Source organism: Homarus americanus, unplaced genomic scaffold, assembly GCF_018991925.1.
Source record: "Homarus americanus isolate GMGI-L3 unplaced genomic scaffold, GMGI_Hamer_2.0 scaffold41366, whole genome shotgun sequence".
NCBI lineage: Eukaryota > Metazoa > Arthropoda > Malacostraca > Decapoda > Nephropidae > Homarus > Homarus americanus.
In genome coordinates, this window is record NW_024723541.1 from 5591632 (window position 1) to 5615766 (window position 24135).

General features: G+C 40.6%; 1 protein-coding gene across 1 annotated transcript in view; it reads right to left on the bottom strand.

Annotated features, from left to right (window-relative positions):
* Positions 1–23206, bottom strand: part of LOC121863604 (DNA-directed RNA polymerases I and III subunit RPAC1-like) — an 85806-nt gene extending 62600 nt beyond the window's left edge. Inside the window, exons 1-2 of the mRNA XM_042362332.1 lie at positions 23054–23206; positions 15004–15180 (exon numbers count right to left, since the gene is read on the bottom strand). Of these exons, the coding sequence (XP_042218266.1) occupies positions 15004–15180; positions 23054–23098 (222 nt within the window). The 5' untranslated portion in view covers positions 23099–23206. The remainder of the gene's footprint in view (positions 1–15003; positions 15181–23053) is intronic.
* Positions 23207–24135: the final 929 nt, after the last annotated feature.

The window sequence follows — 24135 nt, forward strand, 5'->3', positions numbered from 1 at the left end:
CCCCAGAAAAACCTTGAATTACCTGGACCAAGCCGCCCCAAGCCCAAGAAGATACGACGCGCTTTAAGCTATGAAGTAAAATACAAAATCGTACAGGCGTTGGAGAAAGGAACAAGACAAGTTGATTTGGCGTGCCAGCATGGCGTGAAGGAATCTACGATCCGGACGATCAAGAAGGATACCGCCAAGATTAAGGAACACATGAGCATCAAAAAGTCTGCAGGTGTGTCAATGGTGAAATATTGTCAGAATAAAGTACTGCTCAAGACTGAGGGTTTATTGGTGAGCTACTTGATTCGTCAGGCGAGAAGGAACGTGGCGGTGGACACTCGCGCGGTGCAGGACTACGCCCGTGAACTGTACATAGCAGTGGCGCGGAAAATGGATATTGCAGAGCCCAAACACTTCACTGCTTCCGCTGGGTGGCTGCAAGGGTTTAAAAATGCAACAAAATAACGAACATTGAAATTGTTGATGAAGGAGCTAGTGCTGACTGTGCTGCCGCCATGAATTTTCCACCATTCTTATGAGAAATTATGGAGGAAGGACAGTACACCGACGACTAGGTATTCAACATGGATGAATCCGGGCTCTTTTGGAAGAAATTACTATCCAAGACCTTCATAGTCAAGTCTGCCAGCAAGTGTAGGGGCCGGAAGTTGCAGAAGGAGTGCATCACCGTCCTGTTCACCACCAATGCCTCCGGCACCTGTAAGCTCAAGTTGTCGGTGATCCACACAGCCCGCAAGCCGCACGCCTACAAGAACATGGACATGAGCAAGATTAATGTCCACTGGCTAACCTCCAGGAAGGCGTGGATGTTCACTGGTCTGTCCCTCTCCTGGTTTGACGACTGTTTTGTTCCTGACGTCCAGAAATTCTGCAAGCAACATAATGTTCAATTTAACATTTTGTTGCTCCTTGACAACGCACCAGGACACTCGCCTCTATTGCTGGATCGTCACCCCAACGTAAAAGTGGTCTTTCTTCCCCCTAACACTACGTCATTAATCCAGCCCATGGATCAAGAGTTGATATGTAATGTCAAGGCTGCTTTCTCCGTAAAGAAGTTTCGGCTCCTTAATGACTTGACCAACACCAAGGATGAATTGCGGAACCTGAGTGACACCGATAGCGAGGACGAGGATCCATAAGAAGAAATGGTGGAGGATGAAATGCGCGTCAAACAGTTTTGGAAAAAATTTAACGTCAAGAAAGCTGTTGATTTCTTGGTGGAGGCATGGGGGCAGGCGGGAGGGGCGAATCTAAAAATAGCATCGAGCCGGACACTCTCTGCATAAAGGGGTACACGCACTGCGGAATGTGAGCATCCTGGGTTCCGGCAGGGTACCGCGTAAACGCGGAATGTGGGACCGCGTAAAGTGAGGGTTGATTGTACAGTATTTCTTTCTAAACTTAATCAAGATAGGTTATAACCCTTTGTATGGCAGGGCTTCTGTCAGCTGAATAAAATCACCAATAAAATACCTAAAGACACAGGCACTTTTTACAGATACAAGTACAGTAATACCCCGCTTTACGCGGTTCTGGTTGACGCTTTTCTACATTTACGCGGTACCCTGCCAGAACCGGAATTCCCACTTTACGCGGTGCATCTACTCGTATAAGCGGGTGAAGTATAATTTTTTTATTTAGCTCATAAAATTCATACCCAGGCAGAATATAATTTACATTGCTGGAATTCTTACAATATGATGATCATTTTGAATGTAAACATCATGGATTTTGCATTAGACATACAAATTTTAGATCTAGTGCAAGAATTTTGTTTACACAGAGCAAATATGTTATCTTTTGCGCAAAATATATGACGTATATATTCAAAATATTCCTGGTCTTGCAAGGAATCCAGCAATGTCAATTATATTATCCTAACTTTAGCCTGAGGTATTATTTATTACTATACCTTAAAATCTAGTGTTTTCACCCAAACATTTCTCAGAGAGGGAGGAGCCAGCGAGCGTGAGAAGAGGGGGGGGGAAGTTGAGTCCATTATTTGAATGGACATTAACCTGGCGATTGTATTTCTCTTAAATATTAATTGTGTTTGCATACCATCATAAAATTAAGATGTTATTTTTACTACAACATAGGTATTGCGTCGGTATTGTGTTGGAAAAAATGGAGTTTGGGAGTCGGCCCAGTCTCTATTTCAATTAATCCCATATGTTCTGTTATTCCATTTACGCGTTTCTCGTTTTACGCGGACCTCCGCGGGTTCAATTGACCGAGTAAATCGGGGTATTACTGTAATATCTGTTAGCCAAAATCCTTCCAAGCCAGAACCTTCCAATAGCCAAAACTGAAAATGGATTGGAATTTTTCCACAAAATTTCTCAATTCCAGGTTTGGAAACAAATTCCAAAGTTGAAAATCAAGTACATTTCCTGAAAATTCCAAGAAAAATTCTGGAAATATCAACAAACTTTTATTTCTGGGTCTGGGAATAAATTTTCAGGGCATTCCGAAATATTGCCATTGTAGAAGGTTGTTCCCTCACGAGCTGCTGTTTTTATTTAAAAGTTGTGTTGTGCAGTGCTGTACTTCATATTCATCAGGCACGCGAGTACGCACAAATGAACACATGCACGCACACACACACTAGCACTGCTTTGCTGTCACTATTAATCGAGTATGACGATCATCCAGCTTTGATACAATGATAAAAGTTATTAAGGATGTCATCTTCGTTGATGAGCTCTGAGATGACTAAAGAGGCCGGTACGGGACCGGCAGGGTCGTCCACAGATGTTGCACGTGAGGAGGGCTACATCTAGTGCGGCAGGGGTGGCGACAGCGTCTTTCTGGTGTTTGCACTTGTCTGCCTCGGTATGCAGTAGGGATAACTCGCAAGTATTGACACCTTCTCGTGTGGTGATCCTCCAAGCGTTACGGTGTGGGGTAATCGTCTCCCAGGTGAGGGGGTCGATTTGGCACTTTTCAGGTTTGTCTTAAGACTACCATTATACCTTTTCAGTTGCCCGCCAGCGGTACGTTTGTTATTCATTAGGTGACTGTAAAGTAGCTGCTCTGGCAGTCTACTGTCATCCAAATGGGTAACATGAACAATCCAACGTAGTTGTTCATGGATAATGGTAGCCTCGATGCTCCTACAGTTAGTGTCAGCAAGAATACTGGCATTTGTTCTCTAGTCTTCCCAGCGAACTCAGAAGATGGAAAGCAGACTAGGTTGGTGAAAGTTTTCAAGTGCCTTGAGGTGCCTCCTGTATGTCACCCATGTCTCACTGCCATATAGTAGGGTGGGGAGGACCACTGCTCGATATACGTGCAACTTTGTAGATAATTTCAGCTCCCTACAGCTGAAGATACTGGTACAGGGTCTGCCAAAGGCTTGAGATGCACAGCTGATCCGATATTGAATCTCTTCATCGATGTCCGCGGAGGTGGACAAGTGGGAGCTGAGATAATGAAAGTGGGTAACATTAGAGAGGGTAGTACCGTTAAGCTGGATGAATGGTGGAGGTGTGGCTGAATCAGGGGCAGGTTGAAAGAGAATCTGAGTCTTACCTACAATCACCTCAAGGCCGAAGTGTTCAGTGTCTTCTGTCGGTCAAGTTCAGTGTGAGCGGCAAGGGTGAGGTCGTCTGCATACTGAAGCTCAGTAATGGAACCGATAAACACCTTTATTCCTGCCTGGAGTCGTCTTATGTTGAAAAGATGCTTCATCTGGTACTGGATGTCCACACCACTGGTTAAATTGGCACTGGCACAAGTAAGGAAGGCAGCCAAGAAAATGGAAAAAAAAGAGTTGGCACCAGTACTTATCCTTGTTTTACCCGTTTGAATGGGGAAGAACTCAGACTGGGTGCCATTGTGCAGGACACTGCCGTTCATGACATCATGGAGTTGCCTCACAATGGCAATGAATTTTGGCGGGCAACCACAACGGCTCAGAGTCTGCCAGAGGGCTTTCCTGATGACCGAGTCGAAGGCCTTGGTTAGGTTGATGAAAGCCATGTACTGGTCATGGCGTTGTTCTCTGCACTTTTCTTGTATGTGATGGGCAGCAAAGATCATGTCAGTGGGGCTATGTGATGGTCTAAAGCCACATTGAGATTCTAGGAGGATGTTTTCCGCCTCAGGAAAAAGTCGATTTAGTAGGACTCAGGCGATAATCTTGCCAGCTACGGAGAGCAGTGAGATCCCGATGTAGTTACCACGGTCTGATCGGTCTCACTTGTTCTTATAAATATTGACGATGGAGGAGTCTTTAAGAGCTTGGGGGATTTCCTCCTTTTCCCATATACAGTCGCTCCTCGACTTACGACAGGGTTCCATCCCGACGACCAGGTCGTAAGTCGAATTGGTCGTAAGCCGAAAAGGCGAAAATTACACATAGAAATTCTAATATGGGTGTCTTTTTTTCTTCTCAGCACCACGAAAACTCTCACTTTTACGTTTGCCAGCCATTTTAAAGGGAATTACAAACAAAAATTTTGGCAGTAAACAGCGCGATAACTAACGTCGGTACTAGAAAATATGTAATTTCAAAAATATTTTATATGACCACGGCGGTCGTATGTCCGGGTTGTCGTAAGTCGAGGAGTACCTGTATTCTCCAGGAGAGAGTGGAGACAGCTGGTAAGCAGAGGTCCTCCTGCTTTATACACCTCGGCTGGGATTCCATCAGGCCCTGAGGGTATGTTATATTTCATCTGTTTGATGGCAGTACCACCTCATCCAGGGATGGAAGATAGCTGAGGTGGATCAGCTCTGGATGCTGAGGGACCTGCTGGGTATTCAGGACAACCACATCAGTGTTTCGGTTGAGCAGTGAATGGTAGTGCTCTTTCCAGCTCTGAAGGATGTCTTCTTCATCATCAATTAGGGAGTTACAGTCAGAAGAGCGGAGTGGAGCTGTGCCATGAGTGATTGGCCCATAAAATGTTTAAGTGGAATTGAAAATTTTTTGCATCTTGTGCAAGTTTTTGTGTTTAACATGCTATATTTTTAAACCAGTCGTTCTTTAGATTGCAAAGATCCCACTGGGCCACAGCTTTCTTCTTACAGAAGGTATCAGCTTTGGTCTGAGACTGAAGGTTGTTTTGCCAATCTTTTAACACAGCACATTTATTATCAATGAGTACATTCAATATCGGGTCATTTTCATCAAACCAGTCCTGGTGTATTCTTTCGATCTGGCCGAGGGTCTCTGCAGCTTTTTGTCATGACAGTGTTGAGAATATCCCAATCAACACTGGGATTTGGGTTGTTTATCAGCCCATGTTCGAGCTGCTCTCTGGATCCTCCAGACGCTTAGTGTTAAAACGTTTTCTGGAGGCTTGCTGCCTTCGTCGTTTTGGGGCAACGTGAAGTGAGAGCTTGGCTCTGACGAGCTGATGATTAGTGTTGCAGTGGTCTCAGCCACACATGGCTCGGATGAGGACATCTCGGTGATCTCTTTCTCTGACAATGATGTAGTCAATGAGATGCTAGTGTTTGGATAGTGGGTGTTGCCACAAACCCTTGAACTTGTCGGCCTGCCTAAACAAGGTACCAGTATTGGTGATAGTGAGGTTGTGTGCAGCACACTTGCTAAAGATGAAAAGGCTGTTGGGAGTACACTTGCCTAGTCCATTTCTCCCTATGTTTCCCTGCCAAATGTTAGCATCTATGCCAACTCTGGCATTAAAGTCACCAAGGAGCACAAACTTGTCTTCTCTGAGGACAGAGGTTAGCACTCTGTCAAGGTCGGCATAAAAGGCCTCCTTGGTATAATCCTCTGCATCTAGTGTTGGGGCGTATGCACTGATGAAAAAGACATGACGTGAGTGATTCAGTGGGACTCGGAGCATCACGAGGAGCTTATTGATCCCAACAGGCATTTCAGTTAGCCTGTGTAGAATGTGTTGGCGGATGGCAAAGCCAACTCCATAAATGCTGTTTCTCTCCGCAACAGGCTTACCCTTCCAGAAGAAGGCATAGCCAGACCCCCTGTTTGTGAGTCGACCCTTGTCAGGAAGCAGGGACTCACTAATGGCTGCTATGTCGATGTTATACCCAACCATCTCTTTTGCCACATGGGTGGTTCTTCTTTCAGCACTCTCATACGTGCCAGTATCCACAAGGGTCCTGACATTCCATGCAGCGACCATAAGAGATTGCATAGTTTTTTTTTTTTTATCCGTGATTATGATTAGTTTAGACTGCATAAGGATGACCTTACTGGGCGTGGTTGCCCAGTCAGGTTGGTTCTTCAGGCAGGCTTTGTTTAGGGCAAATTTTCTAACCCCCTCCCCATGTGGGGTGAGCAGAGTGGCTCTTGAAAGGGCTGCTCAGTCACACAGACAGTACCGGGTTGCACTGCTGCCGAGATCCCAGTGCATAAACGACCAACTTATCTGTGCCGCCCAGGTGCAGAGTTGTGACTAGAGACTCCCGGCAGTCATCTATGCTTGTCAACAGTGCTATAGGACAGGGTTTTGATGAGCTGGATGATGGCTGCGCTTGAGTTGATTTGTGTGGTGCGGCAAGAGCGCAGGCTGCAAACACATATCTTGGCTCTCCCTTTTCCTGATCCAGTGGTGCAAGCATTGCAATGAATGGGGAGAGGGAGAGTCGCAATGTACTGCCGATAGCCCAGTTTGTTGAGTTTTGCCTTAGTAGTCTGTCCATCAGGCATTGCCCTCATCCGCCGTTGTAGTCGTTGGGTTTCCATGGTGGTCACCTCTTCCGCCTATACCGCCGTTGGGGTCTTGATGGAGCTCTGTAAGCATGTCTGCCTGATGTGGGGCTCCACTGGAGATTTTTTGTTTGGGGTTTACTCTGTAGCTTTATACCTACCAGGGTTAATCCGCAAGGCAGCAGGGCAGTGGTTGGTAGGCACCAAGACGTGTCCATAGGCCAGTGGGTCTATGCCCTGTCCCTCTGGGGCCCACTGCTACTCCTAGATCCCCTGCTGATTTAGCCTGGGCCCACGAGACACCCAGTTACCGTGTGTTGCCACAAGGAGGCACAGCAAGTGTCTTGATGGTGAAGAGGCTGTGTACTGGCAGGGGAAGACTTATGCAAGTTACTTCCCTGTTCGCCATGAGGGCTAGCCAGCAGCGGCAGCTGAAAACGAGAGGGAGCAAGCAGTGCTTGCATCTTAACACTAACATCATGATGCCATACCAGATGCATTACACCACCCTTTGTGCATGCGTGCAGACAGACAGACAGACGAACGCACGCACACACACTCATTTTTAGTTTTTAAAAACAGCTAGACCCCGACTTACGATGGGGTTAGGGACCCAAATCCAGGTCGTAAGTCCGAATGGTCGCAAGTCCGACATAGATAAAAAAAAAAAAAAAAAAAATTTAATAAAAAATCTACAATGAAATACAGTACAGTAAATGTACTAAATAATGAGGAATGGATACAGTACAGTGAAAGTAATAAATAATGAGGAATGGATACAGTGTGACTGAGCACTTACCTTTAATGTAGTCAGCTGAATGCACATGGGGTCCCCATAATTTTCTAATTATACATGGAGACTACATTAACTGGAAACGTTTCGGTATAGAAAATGCGTGCGTCATTTGAAGAAAAGGAAAAAAAAATTTAAAAAAAAAAAAAAATGGTCACAACTGCGGCGGTCGTAAGTCCCGACGGTCGTAAGTCGAAGCAGTCGTAAGTCGGGGTCTAGCTGTATATTTATTTTACCCTTACACCCTGGGTGATGCTCCATCTCACGCGCATTTTCCCGCCACTATTTAAATGCCCAGCGTGGGTTATCAGGTGTGACTATTTGCCTGTCATGTCACACGCTCGGCCACAGGGCGGCTTCTGGGTACAGGCATCCCCCAGGTTACAGAAATTCGCTCTCCGGATTTTGTAAATTATGACCAATAATTTCGAGATACAGACAAAATATTCTCCCTTATGGGAAACTGGGTAAATTTTTAAGTTTTTTTTCTTCAATACTATTAGAAAAAATTCACAGAAATTATAAAATATAATTTGTGTGGATTTCTTGGTGGTTGCTACAATATTGTACAGGGCGAGGCAGGAGTCAGTAGTGCCCCTACGTCTTATAACAAAAGGTTTTGTGTCTACTTACTTTACTCAGTCAGGGTCGTACTGTTGTTACTTAAGGGGGTCACTTGACTCTATATACATTTTGGTATCCATCCATCTGTAACTGGGGAACCCTTCTGTTTTAGATTAATGTATTAGTTAGGAGGTGTACTGGAAAGAGACATTTACCATTTAAGTTTATTCAGAAAGGACGTGACATGAGGGCACCTGCGTTATTCCGATTTTCTAACTAGATACCGTGGGGGGAAAATGGAGCTCACTATATACCCGCAAAACTAGAGAGAAAACATTAAGTACATATTACCGAGCCTTCAGTATGACGGTCGCCAGGCCACACACAGGAACCTCACCCCCACACTTCAACAGTCAAACTGTCTGTCTTTTCCTTACACTCCTAACCCTGTTGTCGAGGAGGCCTTTTTCAGTTTCCATTCACAGTAGGTTTTTTCCAAGGGTCCTTATGTTCTGTTACCCTGATTGGTTGGCACTCTGTATGGGCAGGGCTATCTCCATGGCACCCTATATAGGTTTACATGTTATTCTTTGAGGCAGTAACTAATTGTGTCCATCTGGTCTGACAAGTGCCATAAACATTGCAATGGTCATTTACATGGGTGTATGGGTGCCTGCCTGTGTGTATGGGCGCTGGTCTGTGTGGGTGTTCCTGTTTATTAGTCTCCCTCCCAGTAACTCTGATTGCACCACCTTACCTCACGACCTCACCTAACTCAGCAGTCAACACCATTTGTGGTAAGTTAAATACAAATGTTTTGTATATTAATTATCATATTATATCCTAAAATAATCAATGTGTGTTAAAAAAAAAAAAATGTGCGTGTATTACGTCTTTTTGCCGAAAATATTACCTTGGGAACGCATCTCCAATTATATACAGTAGAAAGTCGATATAACACGAGATACGGTCCAAGAGAGGTCACTTTAAACCAAATTCGCAATTAAATCAAACTGTTGTTTCAATGGAATAATTTGGTTTGGTACTTGAGAGAAACACAAAATACTAAAAAGACTGAGTCTACCCAGATGCACCTCAGCTCATCTCCTAGAATGAACAAAACATTGTTTTTTGTAGTACAGTGGTCCCTCGGTTAAAGAGCACAATCAGTTCCAGCAGGTTGCTCGTTAACCGAAACCATTGTTTCAATGGGTTTTTGGGTAATTGGTTCCAGCTCACCGAAAATTGCCTAAATTCAACAAAAAAGGTAGAAAAGTACACTTACTTTGAGGTGTGTATGTAGAAGGCTCCTGGATGATGATGATGATGATGATGATGATGATGATGATGGGAATTAGAATGGGGGTGGAGGAGAAGGGAGAAGAGAAGGCTTTGGGGTGGAAGAGAAGTCACCCCATGGCACCATTTCACCCATAAAATTTTAGTTCTCTTGGTGTAATTCAAGATTATTTTCTTTAAATCAACACTGCACTGCATTATATATTGTCAATATGTAAAATAAATTTCAAAATGACCAATAATTTGCTTGGAAACACAGAAAAAAAGCGTTTAGTTGAAGAGAGTCTCAAGCAAGATGTTACCTCCACTGAAAACAGAGAGAGACTAACGCCTGTCTGGTGTGTTAACAGGCTGGATGGCACGCCAGAAACTAGTTTCTTTACCTTCAATTATGTTCAATAATTGTTAAAATGACTAAAAAAGTTAATATTAAACTTTTAAAATTATTGAATAGTATAAACTTCTTGATATTTACTAAAATAGTAAGGAATTTAAGCCCTAAAACCAATTACTGTATTGGCGGACTAATACTACAACTGGTGGACCGCCAAATGCAAGCGAAAACATGTTGAAGTCGGCTCGTAAAAAACTCGTTAATCGAGGGATTGCTCGTTAACCGAAGTTAAGAATCTTATGGAAGGTAAATCGTTAACCAAGGCGCTCGTTAACCGAGGGATCACTGTATTATGCTAAAACAAACACTCATAAACCAGCACAGCTAAAATTATGGGACGTGAAATGGTCTGTTTACTAGCGATCAGCTGATGGGAAGATGGGGGGGAGGTGAGGTGATATGTTTGACAGTTGATGCCAAGGTCTAGTGCTTATTTATTTATCTGTCCTTAAGAGTGACTGTTAGATTGTGAGATGGAGTATCATCGTACGATAGGTTTTCCCATGTGTGGAGGCGGGAGTTTGTCTGTGGCAACGCCGGGTTGCCAGTAACTGTCTGACGCTGCAAGAGTAAAGTCTCCAAAGAACCTGGTCTATTATTCAAACCTCTCACAGTGACTTAGTTTTTCTCTTATAAAATGTCACTGAACTGACATGGGAGAATATAATTAACATTGCTGGAATTCTTAAAAGATAGTGATTAATTTGAATATATACATGCTATAGTTTGCATTAGACATACAAATTTTAGTTTTAATTAATTTTATTACAAAGGGCTAAAATTTTTATGTCTTGTGCAAAATATATGACATTTATATTCAAATTATTCGGTCTTACAAGGATTCTAGCAATGCAAATTATATTCTCCTAACTTTAGTCTGTGATATTATATAAGATAAAAACTGTAAGCCTATAACCACCCAACCCTGGCTGGGAGGATGAGACGGGAGGAGGTTTAGTGACATGTTTGACAGTTAGCACCGAAGGTCTAGTGAAGTATTTATTTGTTTATTTATGTCCTTTAGATTGAGTTTTTGTTTTTTGTTTATAAAATGTCATAGAAGTGACCGGGGTGAATATAATTTACATTGCTGGAATTCTTATAAGATATAGGTACTCCCCGACTTACGTCCACCCGCACTTACGACCGCCTCAGTTGTACCAAAATGTGGTCAAATTATGTAATTTTGAGTCCCAAAGTCAGTACACAGACAAAATTTTCATCTGTAATTCACTTTAAAATGGCTGGCAAGCATAAAAGTGAGTGTTTTGTGGTGCTGAGAAGAAAAAGAGACCCAAATTTTCGATTTTCTATGTGTTATTTAAGCATTTCCGACTTACGACCTGGATGTCAGTCCCTAACCCCGTCGTAAGTCGGGGAGTACCTGTAGTGATTAATTTGAATACAAACATGCTATAGTTCACACTTGACAAAAATTTTAGTAATCATTTAGTACATTATTTTGAGTACATGTACAGTACAGCTTTGCCCTTAGGACAGTGTAGCGTGCCCAGAGAAACATTAGGCGCGAATTTTAAAATATGATGCGCCAGATTGACTCGCGCAAAATAGGAAAGATTTGCTATAAATTAAAACATTGTCCTTAATTATGGGTTTCGCCTTAAATCAATAATCTTAAATTGAATCGCTTTAAATCGACGTTCTACTGTAATGGAAGTCAATGAGGAAATTGGTTTCGCATTACGGAATTTCACGTTACAGACAAATTTTCAAGGACACATATCTTCTGTAACTCGGGGGATGCCTTTAACTACCTACTTTTGTTTGTTTCATTTTCATTGTTTGTCCGTTTTATCATGTTGTACCAAAGTAATATTGTATTGTTATAAGTAGTGTAGTTGTGTTGTAGTATTACTGGAAAATAATGCTATAATTATGTTATAAATGAATTTATTTGTGGAATTATTATTATTTTATGCATTACTTGCTCTACCAAACACAAAGACAGCCAGGCAGACTGCTGATTGACTGGTGAGTGTTTGCCAAGCATTTTTTATTAAAAATAATGCAAATAAAATGCTCTAAATTAATTATTTATGGGAATTAAGTATTATGATCAATAAAAATATACATTACTGCCCATCCTGGACACAAAGACAAGGAGAAAATGGCCGCTAAGTGAGTACAGTAAAAGTCCAAAAATCCGGACCACCCGAGAATCCGGACTTTTCGAAAACTTTCAAACTTTTTAAATTTAGCGGGCTTTTGTGGGTTACGTGAATGAATGGAGTTGCTTTAAAAAAATTAATTTACATAATTCTAATAATAAAAGTAATTGCAAATTATAGGTAGCTAATTTTGTTAGTTTTGTAATTAGCTTGTCCTGAAATGTAAAATTTGAGGCACTATAAATCTTTTGTGTGTACCGTATGTGTGCATGCGTGAATGCCACAGCTGCACAGCGACAACAAACGACCACACGATCGCCACTTTAAAACAAGCAATCAAACTGTGACAATGTATGTAATTTTGAGTCCTACTCTTTCCATTTACAAGCCCATAATAATGGCTCCTTAAATAGATAAACTTTGTTGTGTGAAGAGAAAGAAGAACACATTGAAATTGAGTAACAAACTTGAAATAATTAAGAAACTAGAACCTGGTGTGAGCAATACTGTGCTAATGGAAACATACGACATTGGAAAGTCAACAATTTATGATATAAAAAAGGCAAAGAATAAAATTTTAGAATTCACAACTTCTTCCGAGCCTTACAATAAAATTGCTGAAAGAAAAAGTTTACATTGCCCCAAATTAGAAAATCTTGATAAAGTGTTGCACAAATGGTTATTGTTAAAACGATCAGAAGGTATGTCAATTTCTGGGCCGATGCTTATTGCCAAAGCAAAGTCTTTTAAGGAGCAAATGAACATTGAATCAGAGTGCGCATTTAGTGATGGATGGCTTAGGAATTTCAAGACTCGTCATGGTATTAGACAGTTAGATATTGCTGGAGAAAGACAGTTGGCTGATACACAAGCAGCAACAAAATATAGTGCTACATTTGAACAAATTGTAAATGACTATGATCTCATAGCCGATCAAATTTATAATGCTGATGAAACAGGGGTTTACTGGAAGTGTTTGCCCACAAAACCTTTGGCTGGAAACCAAGAACGAAATACAACAGGGTTTAAGCTTAATAAGGAAAGATTAACTGTTCTTGGATGTGCTAATGCTTCAGGTCAGCATAAAATTAAGCTTTTGGTGAGTGGCAAATTTAAGCGCCCACGGGCCTTTATAGGAATTGTGCACTAGCCTGTGACCTATAAAGCACAAAAGAGTGCTTGGACGGACAAAGACATATTTCGCGATTGGTTTGTTCATGATTTTGTTCCATCAGTTCGTCAGAACCTAAGGAAATTGGGGAAGCCTGCAAATACAAAGTGCCTGCTTCTTCTCGACAACTGTAGGGCCCACCCGCATGAATCAAAATTAGTGTCTGATTGCGGGAATATTTATGCATGTTACTTGCCACCAAACGTAACATCATTGATTCAACCCATGGATCAAGGAGTCATTAGGAACTTTAAATGTCACTATAAATGATTTTATGGCGAAAATGATGGATAAGAATGTCAACCCTACAGAATTTCAACGCAGTTTTACGATCAAGGATGCAATATTTTCACTCGTGACTGCATGGAATGCAGTCAAGCCTGAAACACTTTTAAGAGCGTGGCGAAAGTTGTGGCCGAAAGTGATGTTTGCAGATCTAGAGTGTGATCGAGACAAAGATTTTGAAGGATTCCACATAAAGCAAAGGGCATCTGAAGTGCAAGAACTGATGGAGACTGTTAAATTATCTCTGGAAGACAACCCTCTACGGAAGCTTAATGCTGCTGAAATAGAAGAGTGGATACACACTGACGATGATATTGAAGTTGCATCCACTTTCACTGATCAAGAAATCATTGAAAGCATTACAACTCCTGAGAAGATAGAAGAGAATTGTTCAGAAGAATCTGGTGAAGAAGACGACAAAGTTGAAGAAAAGATATCTTGGGCTGCTGCAAAAAAGGGCATTGAAACAGTTATTAAATTTGTGGAACAGAACCAGCTTATTCAAAATTTGGTGCAGAACAAAGAAATTACAAAGTCGTAAACAAGGTGATATACGAAAGTATTTAAAGAAAGCAGTGTCAAGCAGTGCAACAGATGCTGTAGAAACTGCAAGTGTTCCATCCACAAGCAGTGCAGCAGACGATATAGAAGTCGTGGAAATCAACGAATAAATATTTATTTGTTGTTTTGTACTTTGTATTTATAGGAAAATGTTTCGTTAATAAACTACAAATAAATAATCAATTTGTATAAAATAAATTCTGCTTTCATTTGTTTACTGTATTTTTCTTTTACAATGTTCATTTTTAAACATGATTTCAAACATTACACGCCCCTTTTTTCGTAGTGAAAAATGTTTGTTTACATTTTTGTCAAGTGTTAACTTTATTTTTCTTTAAAACTGCTCGTTTTGATAAATGAAGCATGCTGTATTTGCTAATGAATAAACTATCAAAATGTACCTGTTCATCTCTTCTTTATTCCTCCTTAAATTTGAATTTTAAAAGTACTGCCTGAGAATCCGGAAAATCCGAAAAGACCCAATCCCCAAGCAGTCCGGATTTTTGGACTTCTTCTATAGTGACCACGAGCATCAGCCATCAAACAAGCTGTCCCCCTATCTCCCTCCTCCCTGCCAGGGAAGTTTCTAGAGGGGTAATATATAGTTTTTCTTACTTATTTTTTCCCATTTTATCATTTAAAAAGGTTAAAAATTATTTTTGGAAGAATTTTGATTTTTCTCGATTTACCCCCCCGAGTGGGGGCACGGCCAGTGGCACCCTAGCCCGGGGAGTAGGGGTTAACGTAACTTTTAGATAAACTATTCTGAATTATTCTACAGTAGTAAAGAAATGGCATTTCTAAATTAATTAGAACTGCTTTGACAGACTCCGGTAGTTTAGCTTTCGAAAAACATCCCCAGCACCCAGAAACATGCTGGGGATGTGGGTGAGTGTCTGTGTGTGCAAGATGCATAGTTTAGACACACGGAAACTCTTCCCAGTAACCGGAAACGATTCCGGGGTAAAGGAATTTTTCAGGGTTTAAGAAAGTTGTCTCGTTACCCGGAATTCTCTCATCCCCGGGAGTGCTCTGCAGCAATTGTTCTAGCTAAAGGAGATATCACTTAATTCATAAATTCTTTCACTGTAACCATGTTAATAAATATTTTTCTTGTGACATATAATGTAATTACATACTTACCTCTGCAAGTATAATTCTTCTGTAGGCATTTATAAGAGAAAGGTGAAATCCAACGAAGTCAATTTCCAGCTCTTGAGGATCCATCTTGATGATCTCGACTTGACCCTCTACTGAACAACCTTCATTTGGCTTCTTCTTGTTCTTTTTCTTTGCTGACAAATTTGAACTGTCCTTTTCCTGCAAATACAACAATGTTTCTATATAGTATTTGAATAAATGTTAATAAGATCTAAACTCAGTCTTCATAATCTGATACTATACAATTATGGAGTGTATTGATCTTGAGATACTGGGGGTTATGTTGTGAAATATTTAAGACTGCATATGATATCACCACCAGAGAGAAACAATAAGAGGGAAGTTTAGAAAGCAATGACTTGTGCCATAACCTGTCAAATGCTTTGGAGATGTTGAGAGCCACGACAAAAGTTTCCCCATAATCCCTAAGAGAGGATTACCAAAGATGGGTGCAGTAGGAGAGCAGATCACCAGTAGATCTCGCCTGGCGAAAGCCATACTGGTGATCCGACAAAAGAGAATGGCATTCAAGGTGACAGTGAAAATGGGAGTTCAAGATTGGGGCGATACTTAGAGGGATCAGAATGGTCACCCTTCTTCGGGGTGGGCTGAACCAAGGCATGCTTCTAAGAAGAAGGAAAAAAAATGGGTTTTGTGGCAAAGGCAAAAGAGGCAAGCAAGCACAGGGGTCAGAGCTTCAGCACACTCCCTCAGAACACGAGGGGGTATTCTGTCCGGTCCATGCGCCTTACTCACATCCAACCTGGATAAGACACCGGCAACCCTGCGAGTGGAGATTATAGGAAAGTGCGTAGGTTCAGTAGGAGGGATAGAGTTGGAATCATCTAAGGTGGAGTAAGAGGAGAATAAGGTGCCAAAGACATGGGCTTTATCATGGGGAGAGTTGGCTATAGCGTTATCAGGTCGGTAGAGAGGAGGAAAAGAGGGAGTGTAAAAGTTATATATTTTTATAAACAAATGGAGAAAAGACCATTTGAGGTTTGACAATTTAACCCAACAAACTAGACAGCTCCAAGGCTGTTATATAAAAGTTCCCCAAACTAGTTATACAGGTGGCAGCATAAAAGAATGAACCTATGACTCAGATCAGTGTCCATAACTGTGTTACAAGAACCGCCGTCAATGAATTATTAAATAACAATGACGATCCTCTGTGTCATTCTCCATAGTGAACCAGAAGATATACCGTATATACCCTCGTGAGACATTATATGTTGAGTCATCCATTTCAATGTGCAATCTTTTTTTCTCAATAACATTTAACAAGTGAGTTATCAATAATTCACGGTATTGTGGCAACACTTGCTCCAGGTGGTACCCTCGCCACACCCAGAGGATGTGACTACAGTTGTTTAGGCTACCTATTCACCAACAACCTGGTCAGCGCATTCTTTCGCTCAGCGAGAAGGTAAACCCTCTATAGCCCCAGCCAACTCCACCCCACCCAGTGAGCAGCTGTTTAGGCTACCTAAGCAGCTACAACCCTGTCATCATTAAACATCCTGTGAGCGCTGTTCTCTGCAAATCTTTCGTTCACTATCTACAGGACGTGACTCGGTCAACTCCCAGAGTGATGCAACACTACCAAGGCTAATTCGCGATACTCCTGGTGGACATCACAAGTTGTTTACCGAGTGTTTGCTGTTAGTAAACAAAGTGTTTAGTAATTCCCTTGTGCAACCAGCAAGTTCCTTGTATACAGGGCAACCACTGACCCGTATCACCCAGTCGATGCCAAGAGGTCTCCTGATCAGCATCTTTGAGAAGCACCCTGTGATCCCTCCCAGTGATACATGCAGCCAGTGAACGAGGGTCAGGCGGCCAGGCGCATCTTCAGGGTTTAAGTCATTGAATTCAGTCGTCTTGACAACAAGTGGACTCACCCGACGCCATAAATGGACTCGCCCGTCGCCATCTTGGAACGTCACCAGGTTGTCGTAAGGGCTGGGGACAATACCATCATCAGTCGATGACTTTCCCCGCTGACAAAAGCTTCTTAATTTACACGTTGAAAAAACACCTTTTTTTTTGCATTTCCACAGAAAAACAATATCTCCATTGCATTAAGCATAAATTTTCAGTCCAGGAGTCATTTACTAGAATGTAATAGAACCTGATCTGGTTAATATTTGGATCTTGACCATTGCTACTTTGGCAGACACAATTGGTCTCATTTTGTTCAATACTTGATGCTTAGTGCAATGTAGATGGTACAGTATATTGGTATTGTTCCATTTTCAACCAATATGCAACTTAAGGTTAGGTTAGGTTAGAAACAAGTGATTTCCGACAAAAATCAAAATCAAAATTGAAAAAAGCAGATGAAAATCACCATAAATTCTCAACTCAAGAGCCATTTTGGTTGAAAATGCAAATTTAACGCCTTTTTTGGTGGACAGATAAAAATGCATTTTTTACGTTACAATGATCATTTTCCATTGAAAAACAACAAATATTGAGAAAACTGAACCTGAAATAGTGGAAATGATAAGTGTCTAAAAGTGATCTTAATTATGGAAGTCAGTTTTTGTCAGCGGTGAAAGTTATTGACTTAAGATGGAATCGTCCCAACCCCTCTGAATGGTAAGGTTAGCTTCGGTTAGTTAAAGGGTAAAATATTAATTTCAGTCAATCCTTTATTCAGATATCCTAACCAAATCTAACTTAACCTAACCATCCTAACCTAACCTATTCCCAAAACCCAGGAACTACTGTATATCTAACCTAACCGGGAGGTTTGCCCTCGCAGGCCCCGCCTAGGATTCCCCGGATGACCGAAACTAAAATAATACCTAGGCAAGGTTAGTAGGGCTAAACTGGAGGACTTTACAGCCGATGCATCATTTGTTTTGATGTTTATATTCTTACTATATTCTGATCAGTGAGTTCTGATATAATAATCATTTTTATAGAAATCACTGTTTGGTAAATAATTAGGCGTCTAGGCTTGTACTACTTTGTCTGGGGCACACTACACATTATCTTTCTCATCAGTGATGCTGCTGTACACAGCCAATCATTTACGATCGACGCCAGTAGTCAGTGCATGTTTACAAGCAACACTGTCCGGAGAGCTGCTCTCACAACCACAAAAAGCGTAAAATTACACCATATAATAGTAAGTTCCATCTGTTTAATATACCAGGGGTTCCGGAGGGTTTAGCTTCATGGCTAGGAAGTTAGATAAGGTTAGGTAGGTTTCTTTAGTTAGGTTGGTGAGGTCTTCTAACAAAGCTTCTGTAGCTTGGTTTTCCTATCAACTATGGTTAGGTTAGGTTTAATTTAGAAATAAACCCATTTAATACATTTGTCACAACTATGACAGTGTCCACTATAAAACACAGTGAAATTGCAGCGCTTTAAAATTCGTTTTCCATGAAAAGTAAGTGGCTATGAAGTCATAAATAATTACCAAAAAAGAATAACTCCATTGCATTAAGCATCAAATATTGAGCAGAATGAGCCCAAAATTGTCCGCCAATCTAACAAAAGTCAAGGTCCAAATATTTACTGTTGCCTCTTTTAAAATACTTACTATAACGATAAGAATATCTGTGGAAAAAACGGTTAAATTTTTACAAGTTGCCCATAATCTAACAAATTAATGTTATTTTCTCAAACACGAATCAGTTGCGATGGAAAGTTACAAAGAAAAGTTGTTAGAAATGACGAGAAATACTGCACCCAAAAATATTGTGAAACATTATGGGCAACGTGTAAAAAAAAATACCCCAAAATGGACAAAACCGAACAACTCCTTCTGGTGGCAGTGGTGTTCTCATACATTACTGGTTAATGTTGACCACTGACCTGCATATGAGTTATTTGTTTTGCTGTTTACTTTCTTACTTTACTTTCATCAGTGAGTTCTGATATGATAATCATTTCTTGTGCAAATGCTTGGTTTTGTAGATAATTAGACACCTAGGGTGCACTACTTTGTCTTCCCAGAGGTAAGTCTCATCCCAGGATGTAAACAGCCAATCATATTGATGTACAGTATTTCAAAACACTCTGCAGCCCGGGCTTGATCAACGTCAATGCTCAGTGTATGCTTAAGAACCGTTTGGTATGGACAGCTGCTCTCACATCCACAAAAAATGTAAAATTACACCATACCATGGTAAGTTCTTTCTGTTTAATATACCGGGGGATCTGGGTGGGGGGGGGCAGAGCGCCCCAGCTTAGAAGTTAGGTAGGTTTGTTTGGTTAGGTTGGTGAGGTCTTCTAACAATGCTTCTGCTGCTTGTTTTTCATAATCATCTAAGGTTAGGTTACATATTTTAAAAATAACCACTGTGTCCACTATAAAACACAGTGAAATTGCGGCTTTTTATAATCGTTTTCTATGAAAAATCAGCTGCGGGTCAGTCATCAATAATTACCACATTACCAACCAAAGTAAACCTGCATTATTAGTATACAGTATTTGTGAACGTAGTGTATATTTTGCCACGACCGGCTAAGTTCCTAATAATGCTATTTTACCGTGAGTGCGCTCTAATTGCCTAAGTACTTTCTGTTTAATATGACCGGAGGGTGGAAGTTGGGTAGGTTTCTTTGATTGGTTCGGTCAGGTTCTATTAGGTTCTAATAAATGTCACCTCTTTTATAATAATAACATCTTTGGAAAAAATAGCCAAAATCAAACAATTCCGGTTATTATTCGGTTTGGCACATCTTCAAATCGCATAGAACCACTTACTTTTAGCCAATTTCTACCTCATATATACATTCCTCAACCCTTGAAGCTTCTTGGAAACGTGTTTCTTTCAGAAAAATTGCACAAGTGAGGAACGTTTAAGAAATTAGATCAATAAATCTCCACCCGCCATTTCTTGTCCCACAGGAGCTAGGTGAGATTAGGTTAACTTAGTGAAAATTAAGGGTCCAAATGTTTGATTTCTGATGTATTTGGATGTATTTTGTTCAGATCTCACATTCGTTTTTTAATGGAAAATAGCCATTGTTGATCAAGGATGACTTTCATTTTTTAATTACTCATTTCCCACAGAAACAAAGGTCAGATCTGAAGAAAACACATCAAAATACATCAGAAATCAAACAACTCGATGCTAAAACAAATAATTACCAAAATTCCTTCTGGTTAGGTGTGTTTATAGCTACACAACAATCGACTCACAGTGAAATAAACGCTAAATGCTGCCAGTGTCACGGTCACATATCATTCTCGTGTTCGCCAGTAAAGGTCGATTAGCGAATCCGACCTCACTCATGGTAAAATACGTTATTAAGAACTTAGCCTGTCACGGTATTTTTTTACAAGTAGACAACCAACGAACCTAACACAACAGATTAGGTTACGTTATGTTGTTAGGTTAGGTTAGATTTGATAGGTTTGTTAGGTTAGGTTAGATTTGATAGGTTTGTTAGGTTAGGTTAGATTTGATAGGTTTGTTAGGTTAGGTAATTTTGGTGCCTTTCAGGGTATTGTAAATATTCGTCCATTGGAAGTTCTCTGGCTTTGGTAGGATATTTTTTTTTACGTTTTTTCAGTGTGTTTTACTCAAATCTGACCTTCACTTCTTGTGCAAATTAGCTGTTTTTGCAAAAATTTTACATTTTAATTTTTAACAGACTGCTAATTTGCAAAAAAAAAAAGGTAAAATTTGAGTCAAACACACCAAAATGGTCCGCATGCTCGCTTTGCAAGCGAGCGGACCCGGGTTCGATCCCCGAGCAGGGTGAAACTATGGGCAAGTTTCTTTACACCATTTGCCTGTCTACCCAGCAGTATTTGGGGACATGGATGTTAATCGATTTGCGGATCTTATTCCAGAGTAATGGTTAGCCAGTGCAGTTGGCGAGTTGTCCGGTCTTCTCGGACTATTCCTTGACACTGGGTCATGCAGCTCGTTAACTCAGGGTGTGGTTGTTGTGTTGGCAACAGCTTCTACACCTTAAACAAGTTCACGCCTAGGTGGCCCTAGGGCCGGCCATCCTCGTTACACGAGGGGCAACCATTATTATTTGCACAAACTATGTGTCCACTATAAAATAACAGTGAAAATCCAGCGTTTTTATAATCGTTTTCAATCAATTTTGGCCGCGGGTAAGACCTATATAATTGCCCAAAGAAAACCTGGTAAAGGTGTAGACAACGGGTACCACCAGAAGTTGTTTGTTGATTTTCTTTATTTTTGTTGTACTCATTCTTTTGGTGATTTTAAGCATACTAAGAGAAACAACAACTTTCTATTATAATTTTAAGTATTTTTATTTTGTTTTATTTACTGTATCCCGCTTCAAATTCTCCCGGCGCCATTTGTGTTGTTTACCTCGCTGAATCCCTCTTCAAGAGACATTTCCTATTAATGATGGTGAACGCTTCCACAAATTCCTCCTCGTCATTGCTGATGTGTATCAACCTCAATATTAAGGTAAGTTGTTCAAAACATAAATTTACATGATAATGCATAGAACCTGACCTAACATACCCAACCTATGGGCATGCTAGGTCAGGTTCTATTAGGTTCTATGCATTGTCATTTCCATTTTTGTGTTTAATATCATGATATTAGTGGGTTGAAAAAATTTCAACCAATTTAGACAATTCCCTCTGGTGGTAAGCTGTTATCTACACCTTTACCCAAAACCTATTCTCATACCAAAGGAACCAACCATTTTACTTTACTTTTATCCTCTTCACCACTGATCGGCGTGTTAGCCGTTTGGGCGATCGGTCACGTCTCTGTTACGCACTGTTGGCAAGTACTGGGCATGCACCGGCTCCCGAATGTACCTGAACCTGCTCCAGTATTGGTCAAGTCTGGTCTTGAAAGAGCTCACACTCGGTGCCGTCACAACACTTTCTAGTAAATTGTTCCAAGAGTTCACAACTCTCACTCCGAAAAAGCTTGCCCTCACAGATTTCTGGACCTACGGCTTCTTCAATCTTGAGCTGTGACCCCTTGTGGGGCGAGCGTCCACCAGCGCCAAGTAAGGACACTCGACTGAGTAGTGCCCCTCGGTTACGTCGCCCCTTGCCCCCCTGTAGTATAAGCTAGGCAAGTTCAGTCACTCCAATCTCTCAGGATAGTTGAGGTGTCGAAGTGCAGGAACCAGTCTGGTGGCCCTCCTTTGAACATTTTCAACCAACTGACAGTCCTTAGTATATCTCGGGGACCAGATGGGGTGACAGTATTCCAGATGGGGAAGCACTTCACTCTTGAAAATCGTTGCGAGGGACGGACCGTCTAGATATCTGAACGACCTTCTTATAAGACCCAATAATTTATTTGCCCGATTTACCTCCTTCTCGCAATGGCCCGAGAACTTCAGCTCATTGTCAACATACACACCTAGGTCCTTCTCACATTGTCTCAAATAGGGGTCCGACTAATTACCCAAATGTAGTCGCAATGAAGTAAAATAATGGTCCTAGATGAATAAATCGGACTGCCAATCACTTCTCGACTAGTATTTGGTGTCACAAAGTCACAAAAAATTGGTAAACTTAATTTAATCTGAGTTAATAGATCGAGTGCATGTACCTTACCTTACCTTAGCTAACCTAACCTAACCTAATCTAATCTAATCTAATCTAATCTAATCTAACCTAACACAACACAACTCAGATTAAATTAAGTTTACCAATTTTTTTTTACTTTGACACCAAATAATAATCGAGAAGTGATTCACAGCCCGAATTATTCATGTAGGACCATCATTTGACTTCATTGCGGCTACATTTGGGTAATTAGTCGGACCGCTCAAATAGTGGTTTCTTCATCCCGTTGGGACATATGATAAGCCTCCTTACCATAGGTACGCCCCAGGTGCATCCACTTACACTTCGTGACATTGAATCTCTGCAGCCATTTCTTCGACCCCTTTTGGTTGGTGACCAATGTGTTGCTCAACAAAATTCATGCTTGTCCACTGTAAAAATTTACCCCACTGCCATCTTTGAACAAGTAGACAAGCTGTGTCATTAACGGACACTGCTGCTGTTTTGTCAGTGATACAAAACCTTAAATTATCAACTTACATATACCAACTGAAACTCTTGTAATGTTATCTTTCCCGTCTCCATTTTAAATATAGCCGAGGCAAGGTAGTTCACCCACCCAACACGTGTCTCCCTTAGCCGAGGCAACAACAAACACTATCGGTCGCCAACAGTGTCGTACGAACACCAGTTGATTGTTGTACTACTGTAATACTTGTACGACTGTGACAGCTCATATGTCTGAAAGACAGAGAGATAGACTGAAATAGTTATTTATTAAAATATTCATATCAATTAACGTTTATTCAGTGTGTAAATATCAGTGCAATATAACTGAAGAAAGGCATTAAAAGTCTCTATTAGTGCCCTAAATTATAAAGGATGAAATGTCCATAATACAATTAACTTTAACGCTTCATAAGGCAAAGAAGTTTGCTTTATCTCAGAACCGTACACAATGGTAAACGAATTTCAGTATGTAGGTTCATGTAAACATATGAATGGCTAAGTCAGCGGATATATTTCCTTCCCATTTAATCATCCTTCTTAATTGCATACACACGCTTGCCATCATTAAAATTTACAAATGTGTAATATACACATAAATGCAGAAAAACATATTTTCTGTGGTTAAATCATTCACTGTACGCTATCCTATTGATCTTTGATCATACATATTCCACTGTGTTTCGTTTTTATCAAAAAGCTATTTTCTCCCTCCATCATGAATAATACCCTCAATCTGCTATATCTTTGTGCTAGTTAAGTCATTTTCTTATACTATTGGTTTGCATTAGGTTAGGAATAAACTGATATTTTACTAATTTAATTTGTTTTCCTTAATGAACGATCGCAATTGTCGACCTGAGGCTGCCACCACTGTCTTTATACTTTATAAAATACAAATATATATTTTTTATTTTTACGCAACCCAGCTAATTAAGTATTTATTCCTAAGATTATTATTTTTTTATTTTTCAGTTTTACTTTTAACCTAACTTAACATCAGTAACATACTCTTTATAAAAATGTCCTGTCTGTAGCGAAGAGTACGCACTAAAATATATGTTATCATTATAAAACTTATATAAAAATCTCATCAAAAAGTATTCAATAAGTAT